Source organism: Rhodamnia argentea, chromosome 8 (genome assembly GCF_020921035.1).
Source record: "Rhodamnia argentea isolate NSW1041297 chromosome 8, ASM2092103v1, whole genome shotgun sequence".
Classification (NCBI taxonomy): domain Eukaryota; kingdom Viridiplantae; phylum Streptophyta; class Magnoliopsida; order Myrtales; family Myrtaceae; genus Rhodamnia; species Rhodamnia argentea.
This window is the reverse complement of record NC_063157.1, coordinates 28,113,485-28,130,128: the sequence shown is the minus strand read 5'-3', so window position 1 is coordinate 28,130,128 and position 16,644 is coordinate 28,113,485. Positions and strand designations below refer to the sequence as shown.

The window sequence follows — 16,644 nt, the reverse complement described above, 5'->3', positions numbered from 1 at the left end:
TTCGTACACGCGACATGGGCGTGTTAGATATTTAAAATCGGGTGTGATTGCCTATATGCTTTAGTAATAACATGTATGCATAGGGATTCTTCATTTTCATTCTTTGAGTGAATTATGAAGGCAAAACGTTTGCTCCACCTCCTAATTTTTCTCAACCTCTATAGTCTTGAGATTATGGAGTTATGACCAAACTGCAAAGGTCACCATCAGACATAATTTTACAATGGAGGGTATAGTAGTAATTTAGGAGGTGGACATCTAAATCTGAATGTTCATTGGCTTTATTCGTCGCAGTCTAGGAAGGTAACTGGCTTGTACTTTTATAGTGCCTTAAAAACATAAACTTTTTATTTTTAAAAAGTATTTAGGCTTCATTTATTTTGTGAAAAAATAAATTATCTGAAAATTATTTGCTTGAAGATGATTATTTGTGTTGCTTAAATTAATTAGTCAGCAAGAAATGTTTTCAATACCGACAATAATTAATATCTAAATATTTTCATGGAAGATAAGAATTTTTTTATTTATTATATTTTTATAATCCAAATAGGAGATCATTTTTAGAAAAATACTGTATATTTTTTTTGAAATAAATAAAACCTTGAGTTTGTAAAATTTTTAGGACCGGATTTTTCTTTTTGTGCTCACAAATTCAAATCATGCTTAGAAGTATGTGTTTGGGCAAGCCTTGATCCTTCTTCCTGCACGTTGATGGTAATTGGTTGAACCTGTCAACAATGAGAAGCACTTTTGACCAAAAAAAAAAAACAATGAGAAGCACTTTTGAACGAGTCGGGTCACATGTACCAGAAGCTCCTAATAGGCAAGTCGCCATGATTATGTCTAATCTCACGTCTTTAGCGCTGACTTAGATTTAAACATTTTCATGAATCATGGAAATATTTTTATTTTTTTTATTTTTCTAAACGATATAAGCTATCATTTGTGAGGAAATTTTTTTTGCAAATCATTGAGTTTCCTCAAAATAAACCAAGCCTAAGGATGCGTTTGTTTGAAGGAAAACTTCATGAAAAAGGAAAATGCTTCCCAACAAATCATTTTTTAAAATGGCCAATTTTCCTTTATTTAGTGCTATTTGATCGAAAATGTTTTATGATATTTGGATCTCATTTGGAAAATGATTTCAATCTCGTGACTTTATATCAGCAAAAGAAAATTCAAATTTTTAAATTCATTTTTATTTTATTTTTCTCTTTTTCCTTCTTGCTCTGCTGTTCGCCGACCGGCCACAAGAGATCGAGCCTCACTTTTTTCATTGGCTAAGTCATTTTCGACAAATCAAACCAGTAAAAATGTAAAAAATTAATTCCCGAAAAAAATTTCACTCGAACAAACGCATCCGACAATTATTGTACTCCATGTGTAACCCATCAAATCAAAGTGTGTATAGAAATCAATGAATATTATATAAATGACATGAAGGAAAATTAAAAACTTTGAAATGTCATATTTCTCAAGGAATCACAGTAGAGGATCACATCACCACTGCATATGCCATTACGTAAATGCCAAAAGTGTCTTGATTTGATACGTCATATACATGTGGAGGAAGTAATACTTAAAGAAAGAAGGAAGAACCCATGACAGCTGATCAAACACGCCATTGCTTCTATAAATAGCCATCTGAAATCAAAATGGTTGAAAGGCTTAGAGCGAACAATAATTAGCTAAGAGAGTCGCACAGATGGCTACGACCAGAAGAACTATTAGGGTTCTCATGCTTCCATGGCTTGCTCATGGTCACATAGGTCCATTTCTAGAGCTAGCCAAAAAGCTCTGCAGAAGGAACTTCCACACATTTCTATGTTCAAGTCCTGTCAACCTTAGTTCCATCAAAATCCCGGATGAATATTGCTCCACCATTGAGCTGGTGGAGCTCCATGTCCCATCTTTGCCTGGTCTCCCTCCTCAATACCACACAACTAGGGGCTTACCGCCTCACCTCATGCCGACACTCAAGATGGCCTTCGACATTACGGGTCCCAACCTCTCCGTTATCATCGATGACTGCCAACCCGATTTGCTTATCTTCGATTATCTCCTCCAGTGGGCACCCGAAGTCGCAAGGTCACGCAGCATCCCGGCAATCAGCTTCTCAACCGTGGCAGCAGGGATGAACTCATACACATTCCACTTTATCAAGAGGCCGGGCGATGAGTATCCATTCAAGGAACTTTCTCTTAAAGACTATTGGATAGCAAAGTATAGGAACCAAATGAAACAAGCACCAACGTATTGCATAGGTGGCATGGAAAAGATCGTGCGATGCAACGACCAATCGGCTGGCCTAATCTTCATGAAGGCCATCAGGGAATTGGAGGGCAAATACATTGACTACCTAAGGGACCTTTTGGGAAAGAAAGTCGTGCTGGTCGGCCCACTAGTTGAAGAACCTGTCCAAGAGGATGGGAATCACATAATTGAGTGGCTTGACCAAAAGGAAAGATCATCGACCATATTCGTCTCCTTCGGCACGGAGTACTTCCTTGCGGAGAAGGAAAGAGAAGAGATAGCCTTTGGGTTGGAGCTTAGCAATGTCAACTTCATTTGGGTGGTTAAATTTCCGATGGTAGAGAATGTCAGGCTTGAAGAGGCACTTCCGGAGGGATTTCTTGAAAGGGTGAGAGATAGAGGACTAGTGATAGAGGGATGGGCACCCCAAACTAGGGTTCTAGCACATCCAAGCGTTGGTGGATTCGTGAGTCACTGCGGATGGAGTTCGGTCATGGAGAGCATGAAGTTTGGAGTCCCGATCATCGCGATGCCGATGCATCTCGACCAGCCATTCAACGCAAGGCTCGTCGAGGACTTTGGGGTTGGATTGGAGGTGATGAGGAATGAGAGCGGAGAGCTTGAGAGAAAGGAGATTGCGGAGGTGATCAAGGCTCTTGTGGTGGAGGAAGGTGGGGAGGGTGTGAGGAAGAAAGTTAAAGAAGTGAGTGTAGGCATTAGGAATAAAGGAGATGAAGAGATTGATGAAGTGGAGGATGCGCTTGTGAAGCTTTGTGTAGTGTAAGGTGTTAAAAAGACATTGTTTAGATATTAAGAAAATATCGTTCATATATAATGTATTCTGCAAAACACTTAAATATCTCGCGTAATACGTATATCTTGTACGTGGTCAGAATTGCTTATAGATTCATAATGGCATATTACACCGAATTTTATGTGATTTTGATTGATGCTTGACAATAGGCCATGGTTGTAATATCGAAAAATGTAATACATTCCTTACGTTATTTTTCTAATTTTTTCCTTAGCAGCCAACCTTGAGGAAATTTTGAGTGTCCTCAGTGCCAAGTCCATATACCTGTTCATAACCAAGCACCTGTCTTCATAAGTTCTCTCTACCAACGGTGCCAAACAAGTCCTCTAGGCCTAACCACGTACTATATCAACCTTTTCGCATTGGCCCCAACAAAACTAAATGTGGATCCTTGTCATGCACTTGACATCTTAAGATGTCCTCCATTGGATGCCTTTCAAATACTGTTTTACTGTCTACCTGAATGATAATGCAAATCGCACTCACTTTCAAATGACATAGTCTTTCTTAATTATCAACTGCCTATAAGCAAACGTTAGTGGCGCGAACTTTCAAATGGTGTCGGTTGTCATATATTTGAAGGATTTAATAAGCTAACAGTGTAACAGTATAATGGTGCAATATTAACCACAAGTGTTATGAATGACCAAAAATATATAGCAATCATGGTGGGACCCATATCTGAAGTTATGTTTAGCATTACACCGTTATACTGTCACATTGTCATGCTAGCAGGACCCTATATTAGAATCATTCACTTAAGAGCTCGTTAGGACCATGCTTGCTTTTCAATCGATGTAATTGCATATGGACATCATCTCTCAGAAAAGCTAATATTGACGGCTGCACTTGCTTATCGTGGCACTGTCTACTCAAGAGTTGTGCAAAATTTGGGTGATCCTGACGAAGTTATTTCCAAAATCAAGTTAATCTACATTACCATTATTCTCGTTTTCTAAGTTTAACATGAAGAGTGGACTAGTGACGTGTAACGTTTGACTGTTTGTTGAGTTTTGTTAGGTGATTGTAAACGGATCCCTTAGATCATTCGATGATTGTGGAGACAAAGAGAGAGAGAGAGAAGCAATAAAAGATTGCACGGTAGCTTTCATACTTTTGTTATGTGAGGTAAAGTATTTTGTCTAAGTCTTTTTCCTAGAGTAACCTTGTTTTTCTATTACAATCCAATCGTACTTCCACATCTATGAGAGAAGAATCGAAATTTTTTCTTGTGGAGTTAAACATGTGCCAAAATCCAATCATAATGATAACTTTTCGTTTTAAATCACGATATTCTTTTCGATATTCATCAAGACACGGCTACATATCAAAACGACCCTAATCACTTCTCGGATCTTATACCGCTTGTTTGAAAACCACAAACGGCCTTTGTTCGTTCAAAGAGAAATTGTCGTCAAAATATTATGTCAACTTGCACATGCAGAACTTTCTAAAAAAAAAAATCAATCAATCTTGATTCCTTAAGCTGAAAAAAACAGATGGACAAATAAAATGAATAAAGTAAGGCAATATGCTTTCAGCCATCATTCGAGTGAAAATCAAAGGGAGCAAACTTTTACATTCTACAGAAGTGAACTTATTAGTATAGTATAAACGAGGGTTTTTTTTTTTTTTTTCAAAATGAGTAAAAAAAATTACCAAATTAGGTAGATTTATTTTTATTTACCGATTTGGACCCCAAGAGGCGCTCTTACTGTCGCACGGGGCCCGCACGATAGTCCAAGTGCCTATTTGGGCCCGTGCGGCACTTGAACTACCGAACAAGGCTCATGCGGCACCCCAAGTACCATGCGGGCCTTGGGCGGCTATTTTTTTAATTTCGTAATGTTTTTACATTTTTGAATGATTTTATATTTATAGCATTTATTTTATTTATAATGTTTTTATCTTTTGAAGCTTATTTTTATAACATAATTATCAATAATTAATTGGAAAATTTATTAAGATATATAATTAATAAACAAATTAGTATTTATGTAATTAATTTACTTAGTATGTAAATAATTAATAAAAAATATTCATAAAATAAAATTGATAAGATATATATAGATAACATATCCAAATTAAAAGAACATGGATAACAATCCAAGAGCTAAAAAAATCCAGCAAATCAAAATTGATATAATAAGATTCACTAATAATGTCGTCCTCCTATGCGGCCTCCCGTTCCACAATCAGGTCTTCTCCATTGTTCGGCGAGTCAGTATTGTACCGAGAATGAGGACGGGTTCCGAATGAGTAGGATGTATAGATGATGAAGACATATCTTGTGATGGCCGGCGTGGCTGTGATGTAGATCCATCATCAAAGTGAAAAAATATCCCACGCTCGGACGAGACATATGCTACTGTAGGAGGGCATGGGAAAAGAGGAGAGAAATCGAATCCATATGAACTAGGACAACTAGCTGGAGTCTGGGGCTGTCGATTGTCTAGAAATGATAAAGCAATAGATCCCTCGTGAAATGAGCCGATAAACTAGGTGAACCCTACATTGAAATCTGCATGGCTAAATCTTGGAGTGAAATCTATCATATGATAGGCTAAGGGGGAGAAGACGACATCACTAACTGGATGAGCTCAAGTGGTCCTTCGAATTGACTGAACAATCTCGGGTGGGTCATCCTCGTGCAGCCCAATAGGTGTTGTTGTAGGTGCTGGTTGGGGTGGTAGCATCATTGTTATCCACCTCTCCTCATTGTAGGCATATATCATTGCCCTAACTATCCTCGCTATAGCCTTGTTCTCCCGAGATGGAGTGAAACATATTTGTAAAATTTGATCGATGCTATCACCCTGTGCACCCATTGCACCTCCCTTTGAAGAAATCTACCTCTGTGTATGTCTACGGTACCACTCCATATATTCCGAATGATAGTGAAGTGGCTCCATTGCGGGATCACCATGGACTATATAGTCAAGACGACAGTCCCATATATTAATCCACCGTCCGTGCTTATCTATCCAATCATTGGTAACCGGCCTTAATTCAATATCATGTAAGGTTGTATGATCACGGGGAGAAGTAGGTATTGCCTACTACATACCAAACCGATAAAGTACTCGGTTTGGATAATGCCACTCAACGATGTGAAAATAGATGAGTGGGATACGAGCCCTCTAAATGTGTTGTCCCTATAGGCAGTAATTTGGTAGATTCCGTAGAATATTATCGGTGTAGGGCTCCCAAGTAATCCGTAATCATATTAAAACATATCAAAGTCAATGAAGAATTAATTTAAAAGCTAATATTACATTGAACTCGTTGGTTGCTATCATTACTTATATCTCCGGATGTCATTCTATCAAGTTTATAGTGCAGATGTGGCAAAGTATGTATGGGGACCTCCGTTATCTGTCGGGCTTGACTCCAGCTACATAAACAAAAAACAAGAATAGTTACATATATTATACGAAATGAAAAAATTGTATGACACACGATCTAAAAAAACAATATATCACATACCGACTAACGAGAGGTGTATCTAGTAAAGGATCATAGTTTCTGATGGATGGGAGACACAACCGAAACGATCCCACCCCCAAATCCGTAATACATGTAAGGCACCGCTAACTTGGTACACCGATGGATTGGTCGCACTACATAGCTTCCGATACAACCACGCAAATGTTGCTGAATCCCAACTATCTTGCGTAGCATGATCGAGGTGCTCTAGTAGTGGAAGAAAAATCCAACTAACCCTAGCACCTAATTTGTTTGAAAAGATAGATCTTTCAAGCAACCGGATAATAAATGCCCTAGCATGTTATAGTATGGTAACCTCATCGGCATTGTTAGGAAATGCGTGAAAGCGGTCTCTCAACCAGCCTAATTTTACCACCGAACCATGCAGCTGGGGTGGGCACTCACCAAGTAGATCCTCACAAAGTGTGACCCAATTTATATTAGTAGGGTCGGCACCTGCATGTCCATCGATGAGAAGACCTGTTAGAACCGCGATATCCCGCAGAGTGATCATGCATTTACCTTCCGACATATGAAAGGTATGAGTCTTGGGCCTCCACCGCTTGACCAAAGTTGTAATCAAATGCCAATCAAGTTGGAAAAATCCCATCATATAAACTCCGTAAAATCCCGAAACTTGAAGATACGGTATTATGTGCTCATCAAGTTCAGGTACGTGTAGCGTCAATCCACCTCGCCGACATTTAAGAACTTGTTTCTCATCTATCCGTGAAATGTTACATTAACTTTTAGTAGCAATTTTATTACGATATTGCTATTACAAATGATAGATCAACTCCTAAATTCCTTAATTACTTGAGTGCCACCTGTAATTGTGTATATACCCATCCGTGGTCCTTCTACCTCCCGTACGTCATTTTTCTCGTGTTAAAATAGTAGACCAACCGATAGAATATCTTCTCCAACATAGCTGTTATTAGCCAAGCATGAAAATCCTTCAGCATCCCATTAATTGCTGCCATCAAGTGAGGCTATACAAAGGAGCGTTCCTCGGTATTTTCGGTACAAAAAGGTTCCATCAACAAATATCACAGGATGACAACTTTTGAAGCATTCAATCTTCTGCTTGAAAGTCCGTAACATCCGATTGAAAATCATGCAGCCCCGATCTAGGTTCATGTAATCATCGATCACAAAATGGAAACCTGGATTCTACGTCTTCATTACATTCATGTACTTCTTCAACTTATCGTACGACTCATCCCATCCTCCAAAAATTTTGGCAATCGCCATTTATTTAGCTGTCCAGGTTTTACGGTAAGTAGGTTCGAAGCCCAACTTGTCTTTAATCTCTCGCCATCGAGGCTTAATTTTGATATCTTGTTAGATAGCAACTATTGCTTTTATCTGGTTATAGAGGTACTTCTAATCAAGTTGCCGATGATCCCGTGGCATTTGAGGATTACTACATGTATGTAGCCCACTATACTTAGTTATTTTCCAACACATGATATCCGCTTTATTAGTCGAGCGGAGCCTCCAACCACACGGTCCATTCGGATTACCACATTTTATCACATATGTTGTCTTCTTTGTCACATCACTACCAAAGTGATGATTTCTTCTCGTAGAATACTCTTTTACAGTCAATTACACCGCATCCCGTGATGGAAATAACATCCCAACATCAAATTATTTTGATGGATCAAACAACATACAGCCCGGCTTGGCTCTTGTATCTACTTGCATCATATCAAAGTTGATATTCGAATATTTTAATTATATCATCTCAAAGATGCGTATTGATAATCCGATCATTACACATGAAATACTCTATCAGAGCTTGAGCTGTGTGACATTATTGTCTGAGCCCTATTTACCGGATTCAATTTTGTGTAGCTTATTTCAAACACATTAGGACAATTTGCAAAACAAGTATTTCATTACATTAACTCATAAATAAGAGAATATGGATTATTTTATCAATTTCAAAATTAGGGATTTTTTCTCAACACATACGTATCCGAGTATTGTAGCTAAAGTACCCCTCGTAGCCCGAGCTCGTGCATCGCCGTCTGAGCTTGACTTACAAGATCAAATACCACCAAATCATTCCTTAACCTTTGAAAGTATAAAGGGAAATCTATAAGAGAGTATTTCATCGCATTAGTTCGGATCTCGGATATCATGAATTATTTTGTTAACATCAAAATCAAATAAGGGTTTTTCTCAAATAGAATATAGAGCGAGTACATACTACGTTGTTATTATCCTATTCGGTTTTCCAAGTAGACTTCCGAAGAGATGTTAGACAAAACCGAATATAGCCTAGGTAAAAAATTGACCACCGTGGAAAATGGCCTCTCTCCGGCAACCACCAAGGTTGTAAGATCTTTTGAAGCTCGGATTTTATTTTGTGATATATAGATGGAGATGGCAATACTGCCCCCTCCCGCAAGGAGCCACTCCACCTTGGGCTTTTAGCACGTGTAATTATTTGCATGTTCTCGTAAATTTCAATTTGTATGTATAATTATTTCATTTATATGACTCGAAGTAAAAAATGAAGTCTTTGTAATTGTTCAGTGATCAATTTTAAAGATTTGTATGATGTAATACTACCAAATGCTTGTCCCTTTTTTTTAGGGCCAGAATGTTTATTTCACTCTTATGTTCTGTCCCGCTTCGCGCTTTCACCCCTTTACTAGACCAGCAGCGCATACCCAAGAGCAGGAGTCGGATTTCCGACAACGGTATTGTACTCGTCAAACCAGAGGCTGTACTTGGGGGGTTAAATTACTAACAAGAGGCCACGTGTGGAATAATTTTCATTCCAAGTTCGGAAGCTTACAGTTTTTGACCATGTACAGGAAGTGTTCTTTTTCTTTAGCTTTTTAATCTATAAACGCAATTGAAAAGGTTTTGTTGATTTCGACAGCATTGAACAAGAATGGTATGACATTCTGCTGGTAAAATTAAGGTCTAGCAATAAACGTCGGATTATAAGTTGTGACTACATATGTTCTCAAGGCCAGCAAAATCTCATTATATTAGAAATGAGGCACCCAAAAATTGAGGAGACTCTCCCAAAAGATTAATCTTTACACTTGTAGAAACTCACACCAACATGAGAAAATAAATAGGGTAAATAACATAATTGTAATAAAAAAAGTTCTTATATAATAGCAAGATTTCGTACACGCGACATGGGCGTGTTAGATATTTAAAATCGGGTGTGATTGCCTATATGCTTTAGTAATAACATGTATGCGTAGGGATTCTTCATTTTCATTCTTTGAGTGAATTATGAAGGCAAAACGTTTGCTCCACCTCCTAATTTTTCTCAACCTCTATAGTCTTGAGATTATGGGGTTATGACCAAACTGCAAAGGTTACCATCAGACATAATTTTACAATGGAGGGTATAGTAGTAATTTAGGAGGTGGACATCTAAATCTGAATGTTCATTGGCTTTATTCGTCGCAGTCTAGGAAGGTAACTGGCTTGTACTTTTATAGTGCCTTAAAAACATAAACTTCTTATTTTTAAAAAGTATTTAGGCTTCATTTATTTTGTGAAAGATAAATTATCTGAAAATTATTTGCTTGAAGATGTTTATTTGTGTTGCTTAAATTAATTAGTCAGCAAGAAATGTTTTCAATACCGACAATAATTAATATCTAAATATTTTCATGGAAGATAAGAATATTTTTTATTTATTATATTTTTATAATCCAAATAGGAGATCGTTTTTAGAAAAATACTATATATATTTTTTGAAATAAATAAAACCTTGAGTTTGTAAAATTTTTAGGACCGGATTTTTCTTTTTGTGCTCACAAATTCAAACCATGCTTAGAAGTATGTGTTTGGGCAAGCCTTGATCCTTCTTCCTGCACGTTGATGGTAATTGGTTGAACCTGTCAACATTGAGAAGCACTTTTGACAAAAAAAAAACAATGAGAAACACTTTTGAACGAGTCGTGTCACATGCACCACAAGCTCCTAATAGGCAAGTGGCCACGATTAAATCTAATCTCACGTCTTTAGCGCCTACTTAGATTTAAACATTTTCATGAACCAAAGAAATATTTTGATTTTTTTTATTTTTCTAAGTTATCGTTTGCTAGGATTTTTTTTTTAAAATCATTCATTTCCGCAAAATGAACGAAACCTAAGGATGCGTTTGTTTAAAGGAAAACTTCATGAAAAAGGAAAATGCTTCTCGACAAATTATTTTGGAAAATGGCTAATTTTCCTTCATTTAGTGCTATTTGATAGAAAATGTTTTATGATGTTTGGATCTTATTTGGAAAATGATTTCAATCTCATGACTTTATATCGGCAAAAGAAAATTCAAAATTTTAAATTTATTTTTATTTTATTTTTCTCTTTTTCCTTCTTGTTCTGCCATTCGCCGACTAGCCACATGAGGTCGAGCCTTACTTTTTCCATTAACTAAGTCATTTTATGTAAATCAAATCAGTAAAAATGTAAAAATTAATTCCCGAAAAAAAATTTCACTCGAACAAACGCATCGATAATTATTTTACTCCATGTGTAACCCATCAAATCATAGTGTGTATAGAAATCATTGAATATCATATAAATGTCGTCTTCCGTCACATGACATGAAGGAAAATTAAAAACTTTGAAATGTCATATTTCTCATGGAATCACAGGAGACGATCACATCACCAGTCCATATGCCATTGCGTAAATGCCAAAAGAGTCTTGATTTGATACGTCATATATATTTCTCCATGTGTAACCCATCAAATCATAGTGTGTATAGAAATCATTGAATATCATATAAATGTCGTCTTCCGTCACATGACATGAAGGAAAATTAAAAACTTTGAAATGTCATATTTCTCATGGAATCACAGGAGACGATCACATCACCAGTGCATATGCCATTGCGTAAATGCCAAAAGAGTCTTGATTTGATACGTCATATATATGTGGAGGAAGTAATACTTAAAAGAAAGAAGGAAGAACCCATGACAGCTGATCAAACACGCCATTTCTTCTATAAATAGCCATTTGAAATCAAAATGGTTGAAAGGCTTAGAGCGAACAATAATTAGCTAAGAGAGTCGCACAGATGGCTACAACCAGAAGAACTATTAGGGTTCTCATGCTTCCATGGCTTGCTCATGGTCACATAGGTCCATTTCTAGAGCTAGCCAAAAAGCTCTCCCGAAGGAACTTCCACACATTTCTATGTTCAAGTCCTGTCAACCTTAGTTCCATCGAAATCCCCGATGAATATTGCTCCACCATTGAGCTGGTGGAACTCCATGTCCCATCTTTGCCTGGTCTCCCTCCTCAATACCACACAACTAAGGGCTTACCGCCTCACCTTATGCCGAAATTGAAGGCGGCCTATGACATGGCAGGCCCCAACCTCTCCGACATCATTTCTGATCGCGGACCTGATTTGCTTATCTTCGATTTTCTCCTCCCGTGGGCGCCCAAAGTCGCAAGGTCGCACGGCATCCCAGCGGTCAACTTCTTGAGCGTGGCGGCGGGGACGAGTTCGTACGTGCTCCACTCCATCAAGAGGCCGGGCGATGAGTATCCTTTCAAGGCAATTCATCTTCAGGATCATTGGATGGAAAAGTATAGGAACCAAATAGAACAAGCATCGGAGAGTGGCATGAGCGATATGGAAAGGGTGGCGCAATGCATCGACCAATCTTCAAGCTTGATCTTCCTGAAGACCTTTAGGGACTTGGAGGGCAAATACATCGACTACCTAAGTGATCTTTTGGGGAAGAAAGTCGTGCCTGTCGGCCCATTGGTTCAAGACCCTATCCAAGATGATGGGAATCCCATAATCGAGTGGCTCAATCAAAAGGAAAGATCGTCGACCATATTCGTGTCATTTGGCACGGAATACTTCCTCACGGAGAAGGAAAGAGAAGAGATAGCATATGGGTTGGAGCTTAGCAATGTTAACTTCATTTGGGTGGTTAAATTTCCGGTGGAAGAGCACATCAAGCTTGAAGAGGCGCTTCCTAAGGGATTCCTGGAAAGGGTGCAAGACAGAGGACTAGTGATCGAGGGATGGGCGCCACAAGCTAGGATTCTAGCACATCTTAGCGTCGGCGGATTTGTGAGCCATTGTGGGTGGAGTTCAGTCATGGAAAGTATGAAGTTCGGAGTCCCAATCATCGCGATGCCGATGCATCTTGACCAGCCACTCAATGCAAGGCTCGTCGAGGATGTCGGGGTCGGATCAGAGGTGATGAGGAACGAGAGTGGAGAGCTCGAGAGGGAAGAGATTGCGGCGGTGATCAAGGGCGTTATGGTGGACGACGGTGGGGAGCATGTGAGGAATAAGGTCAAAGAAGTGAGTGCGGGCATTAGAAGCAAAGGAGATGAAGAGATGGACGAAGTGGAGGATGCGATTGTGAAGCTTTGTGGAGTAGCGACGGGTGGCGTCTGACAGTTCCAAATTGTCAATTGATTATCAAATTCCTATAATCTTGGTTGATTTATTCGAATAAGGGCAATAGCTACCATTTAGTTATAATTTCTTGGTTTAATTATTCTGATTGGTGTCCTAGTTTAACTCTCTTATCGTCTGCTTTCACTCTACATCATCAAGTGGCAATCGTAGGCTCGTAGCATAGTCTACTACCAATTGGCTACCGACGTTGACGCCTCGATCCTGAAGAGCACACGATGAAGTTGGCTACGATGAATCAGATTTGTCTGCTGCCCAGCCTCCTTGGACTTGTCCATCTTCGGGAGCTGTCACAATGACTGCTAAGTTACAAGCTAAAAAACTAAGAAGCCGACGCTCGAACGTACATCTGACATATGTCCCACGCGCGGTCAAATCATGTCGGGTTCTTGATACGTAGCCAACACGACCAATACGCTATCAACACACGTGTTGACACTACGCTTGATGTTAGCCGAAAGCTTGTCTCGTCTGATCGCTCGTTTCATAAACTTGCTTTCTGCTTGTTAGCCTCTTTTACCAGCTGATGTGGGACTCATCGAAGCTCTTTGTCGTTGTCGTGCACGCTCAATCCTCTCCCACCACCTCCTCCTCCTCCTCCTCTCTCTCTCGCTCTCCCCCTCCCCCCTCCTTTTCTCCTCTCTCCTCTCTATTATTTCTTCACACTTGTACAGGAGCAGAAAAAAAAAAAAAAAATCTGCCAATCGGATTTGCTGCTCGTTCATGAATCCCTCCCTGGCATTGCACGAATTGAGCAGAGTTTGTTGCTCCTCCTAATTCATATGGCTGTTTGGATTTTGAGACCTCTTTTTGTAACCTTATTAGACTGTGAATCGCAAGATGAAAGTTAAAAGGTGACATTCATATTATTCCTTTTAATTTGTATTTTATTTTTTTTCCCTTTTTTTAAGAACTTGTTTAGGCTAATGGGGACTATGGGACTCTTGGTGGATTTGCAAATTCATAATCTCTTTTTGGTTTGAAACTGGAACTTTTTTGTGCTGCTAAAAGGTGAATAATGTTGGTCTGACTCAAGGCAAGAACTTGTATAGTTGCATGGTGTTATTCTCGTGTTCCGCTTAACATTGCACGTTGGTTTTCATGGAAATCTTTCTAGTCAAATTGTGGTTCAGCTACTGCATAAGAAACCTGGTCTGGCTTCATTTATTATTTATATATATAAAATATTTAATATATAATGTGTCAAAATGTATTGAAAAACTCTAATTTTTTAAAAATGACGTGTCGGCGTGTCATGTCTTGTCTCGTGTCGGTATCCGTGCTATCTAGGTTACAAGTCACATTGTATTGTCCCTTTCCTAAGTGGGCAGTTCACTTTATTGGTGTGTCTGATTCGACTTTTGAGAAATATTTTTGAGATAGTATAAAAATTCTAGGTTGAAGAAGTGTTTTTTGAAATATAAAGTAATATTTGATAAATAATAATTTAAAAGTAAATTGAGAAGCAACATTAGTTTAAATAGTAACACTTTGAATCAATTTTTTTTCCATGCCAAAACTTTTTTCCTAAAAGTGTCATAGAGTTTTAGTTGTGGCCTAAGTTATATAAGTGGTATCCATGATGACATCTCCAAAAGTTCAGTACCTTCGAATGACAAGATAGAGAGCATGTGTAATCGAGACAAAGACACTATAAGTTTCATAATTTTGATATAGCACCCACTTAAATGTTATGATGTTTTTCTATCACTTGAGTTTCATAAATTTTGATTGATCACTTAAGTGTCATAACATTTAAAAAAACATCTACCTAAGGTCCAAAAATCTGGCGCGGCTTAACACTTATAGTAAACGTTTTTTAAAAAATCAGGCCATGTGGACTTTTAAACTTAAAAATAAGTTTTTTTTTTCAAAAAAATTAAATAAAAAATAAGCTAAAAAAACAAAATGGTTTGTTTGCAGCGGCGAGGGCCAGCCCTTATTGCCAAGGCCTCTTGAAAGGCCTCGACCAGCATGGCTAGGCCTTGCCGTCCTTGGCGGGGGTCGCCGGGGCTTGGCCATCCCCCGCCCTAAAGTTGGGGGAACTTCCTTTTTATTATTTTTAGCTTATTTTTTTTAGTTTTGTGTCTCATTTTTTAAATTTTTTAATATTACGTGGAATTTTTTTATTAATTTTTAGCTTTTTCTTTTATTGTTGATCGGGATCCTTCAATGAGCCACATGGATGCCACATAAAATTTTCGGCGAAACTTACTGGAGTTGGCATTGAAATAATCATTTTTCAAAAAACATTGGCACTTAAGTGAGCCACAAAAACACATTGATACTGAAGTGAGTGTCATGTATAAATATTGACACTTTAGGTGTCATTCTACCAATATTTAACTATGATCGTATGTACATTAAGTTAACCCTAAACATGTAATCATCACTAAATGCAGTTCCGATTATTTTTTTTAATAATCTCCTATTTTCTTATACTTTTATTGTAACATAAAGCCTACATATAACTTGAACTAATGAGATACACATCCTAAGGCTAATAAGACAAAGAAATATCTAATATTATGGGATTCAACCAAGCACAAATTATTGTTCTCGGTCCATTTTTGCAAGCTTATTAAAAATTTCATTTCGTCGGTTCGTTGTACTCTTCTCATCAATGGTAGACCCACGGGAAGTTTTAAACTTCAGAAGGGACTTCGATACGGTGACCCTACCTCGCCGTATATATTTGTGATTTATGCTGAACTTCTTTTTAGAATTCTACATAAAACAGAGGATTTGAAGATTATTGCAGGTTTAAGAGTAGGGCGAGGGAGTCCGTCGTTAACTCACCTTATGTATGCCGATGATATGTTAGTTGCATACTAAAGAAATACTCAAATTAGGAACTTAGTATAAAATAGGAGATGGAAAGTCGATTGAGGTTAGAAATCACCCTTGAATTCCTAACGTCTCATCTCACCTGCCTTCTTATATTGATCCAAGACCTCCAAGAAAAGCACGAAAAAAGAGGCTCGCATGGTACGATCCCTCCGTCACCTCGGAATGAAAAGGGTGATCTCGTAGTTCTTGGTTTGTGAAGATAAGTTGTTAGCTGCTCCACTTTATTTTCACTTGCCGGCTGTAAAGGGACGAATTGAAGAACCAAAAACTTCTACAAAGCTTCTTTATCCCCGTCGCGACCTCGCCTTCGGCCTACCCCGAGGGTCCGGCGGAGTTTAGAGGTATTGCCATAGGTTAATGACATGGACTCTCCCAAGTCCTACATCGCGTGACATTAGATTTCTTTTTACCGATTAGCAAATTAAAATGCTATTAAGAGTCGCCACTAGCCTATTGGGGTCGGCTAGAAACCAATCGAGACACGAGAGGGTTATCTCGATTCCTACGCAACCGGAACTTCTAGGTTCGGAGACTTGTTTAGGCTAACTAGATAATTAGCGCCCTTTCAGCACCTAACCGGTTGACATTCCCTAAGGTGACCACACATTCCGCATATCATTTTAAGCTTATCGGGTATCTAACCAGTACTAAATGATCATGCATAATGTTTTTTTGTCATTTCGTGCAATTACCTATTCATCCTTAACCTAATAATATAGGGAAAGCGATTAACGGATAATTTTTCAAAAGACAGTGTTTTTAAACACTTAATCAGATAAATATGCCAAATAAAGATCATGATAAG

At 38.3% G+C, this 16,644-nt stretch overlaps 2 protein-coding genes across 2 annotated transcripts; both read left to right on the top strand.

Annotated features, from left to right (window-relative positions):
- Positions 1–1,705: 1,705 nt before the first annotated feature.
- LOC115738152 (beta-D-glucosyl crocetin beta-1,6-glucosyltransferase-like) lies at positions 1,706–3,037 on the top strand. Its single transcript, XM_030670683.2, has one exon. It carries the CDS (start codon positions 1,706–1,708, stop codon positions 3,035–3,037), a length of 1,332 nt encoding a protein of 443 aa, XP_030526543.2.
- Positions 3,038–11,621: 8,584 nt separating this feature from the next.
- On the top strand, positions 11,622–13,264 carry LOC125316409 (UDP-glucosyltransferase 29-like). Its single transcript, XM_048284693.1, has one exon. It carries the CDS (start codon positions 11,622–11,624, stop codon positions 12,966–12,968), a length of 1,347 nt encoding a protein of 448 aa, XP_048140650.1. The 3' UTR covers positions 12,969–13,264.
- The last annotated feature ends 3,380 nt before the right edge of the window (positions 13,265–16,644 follow it).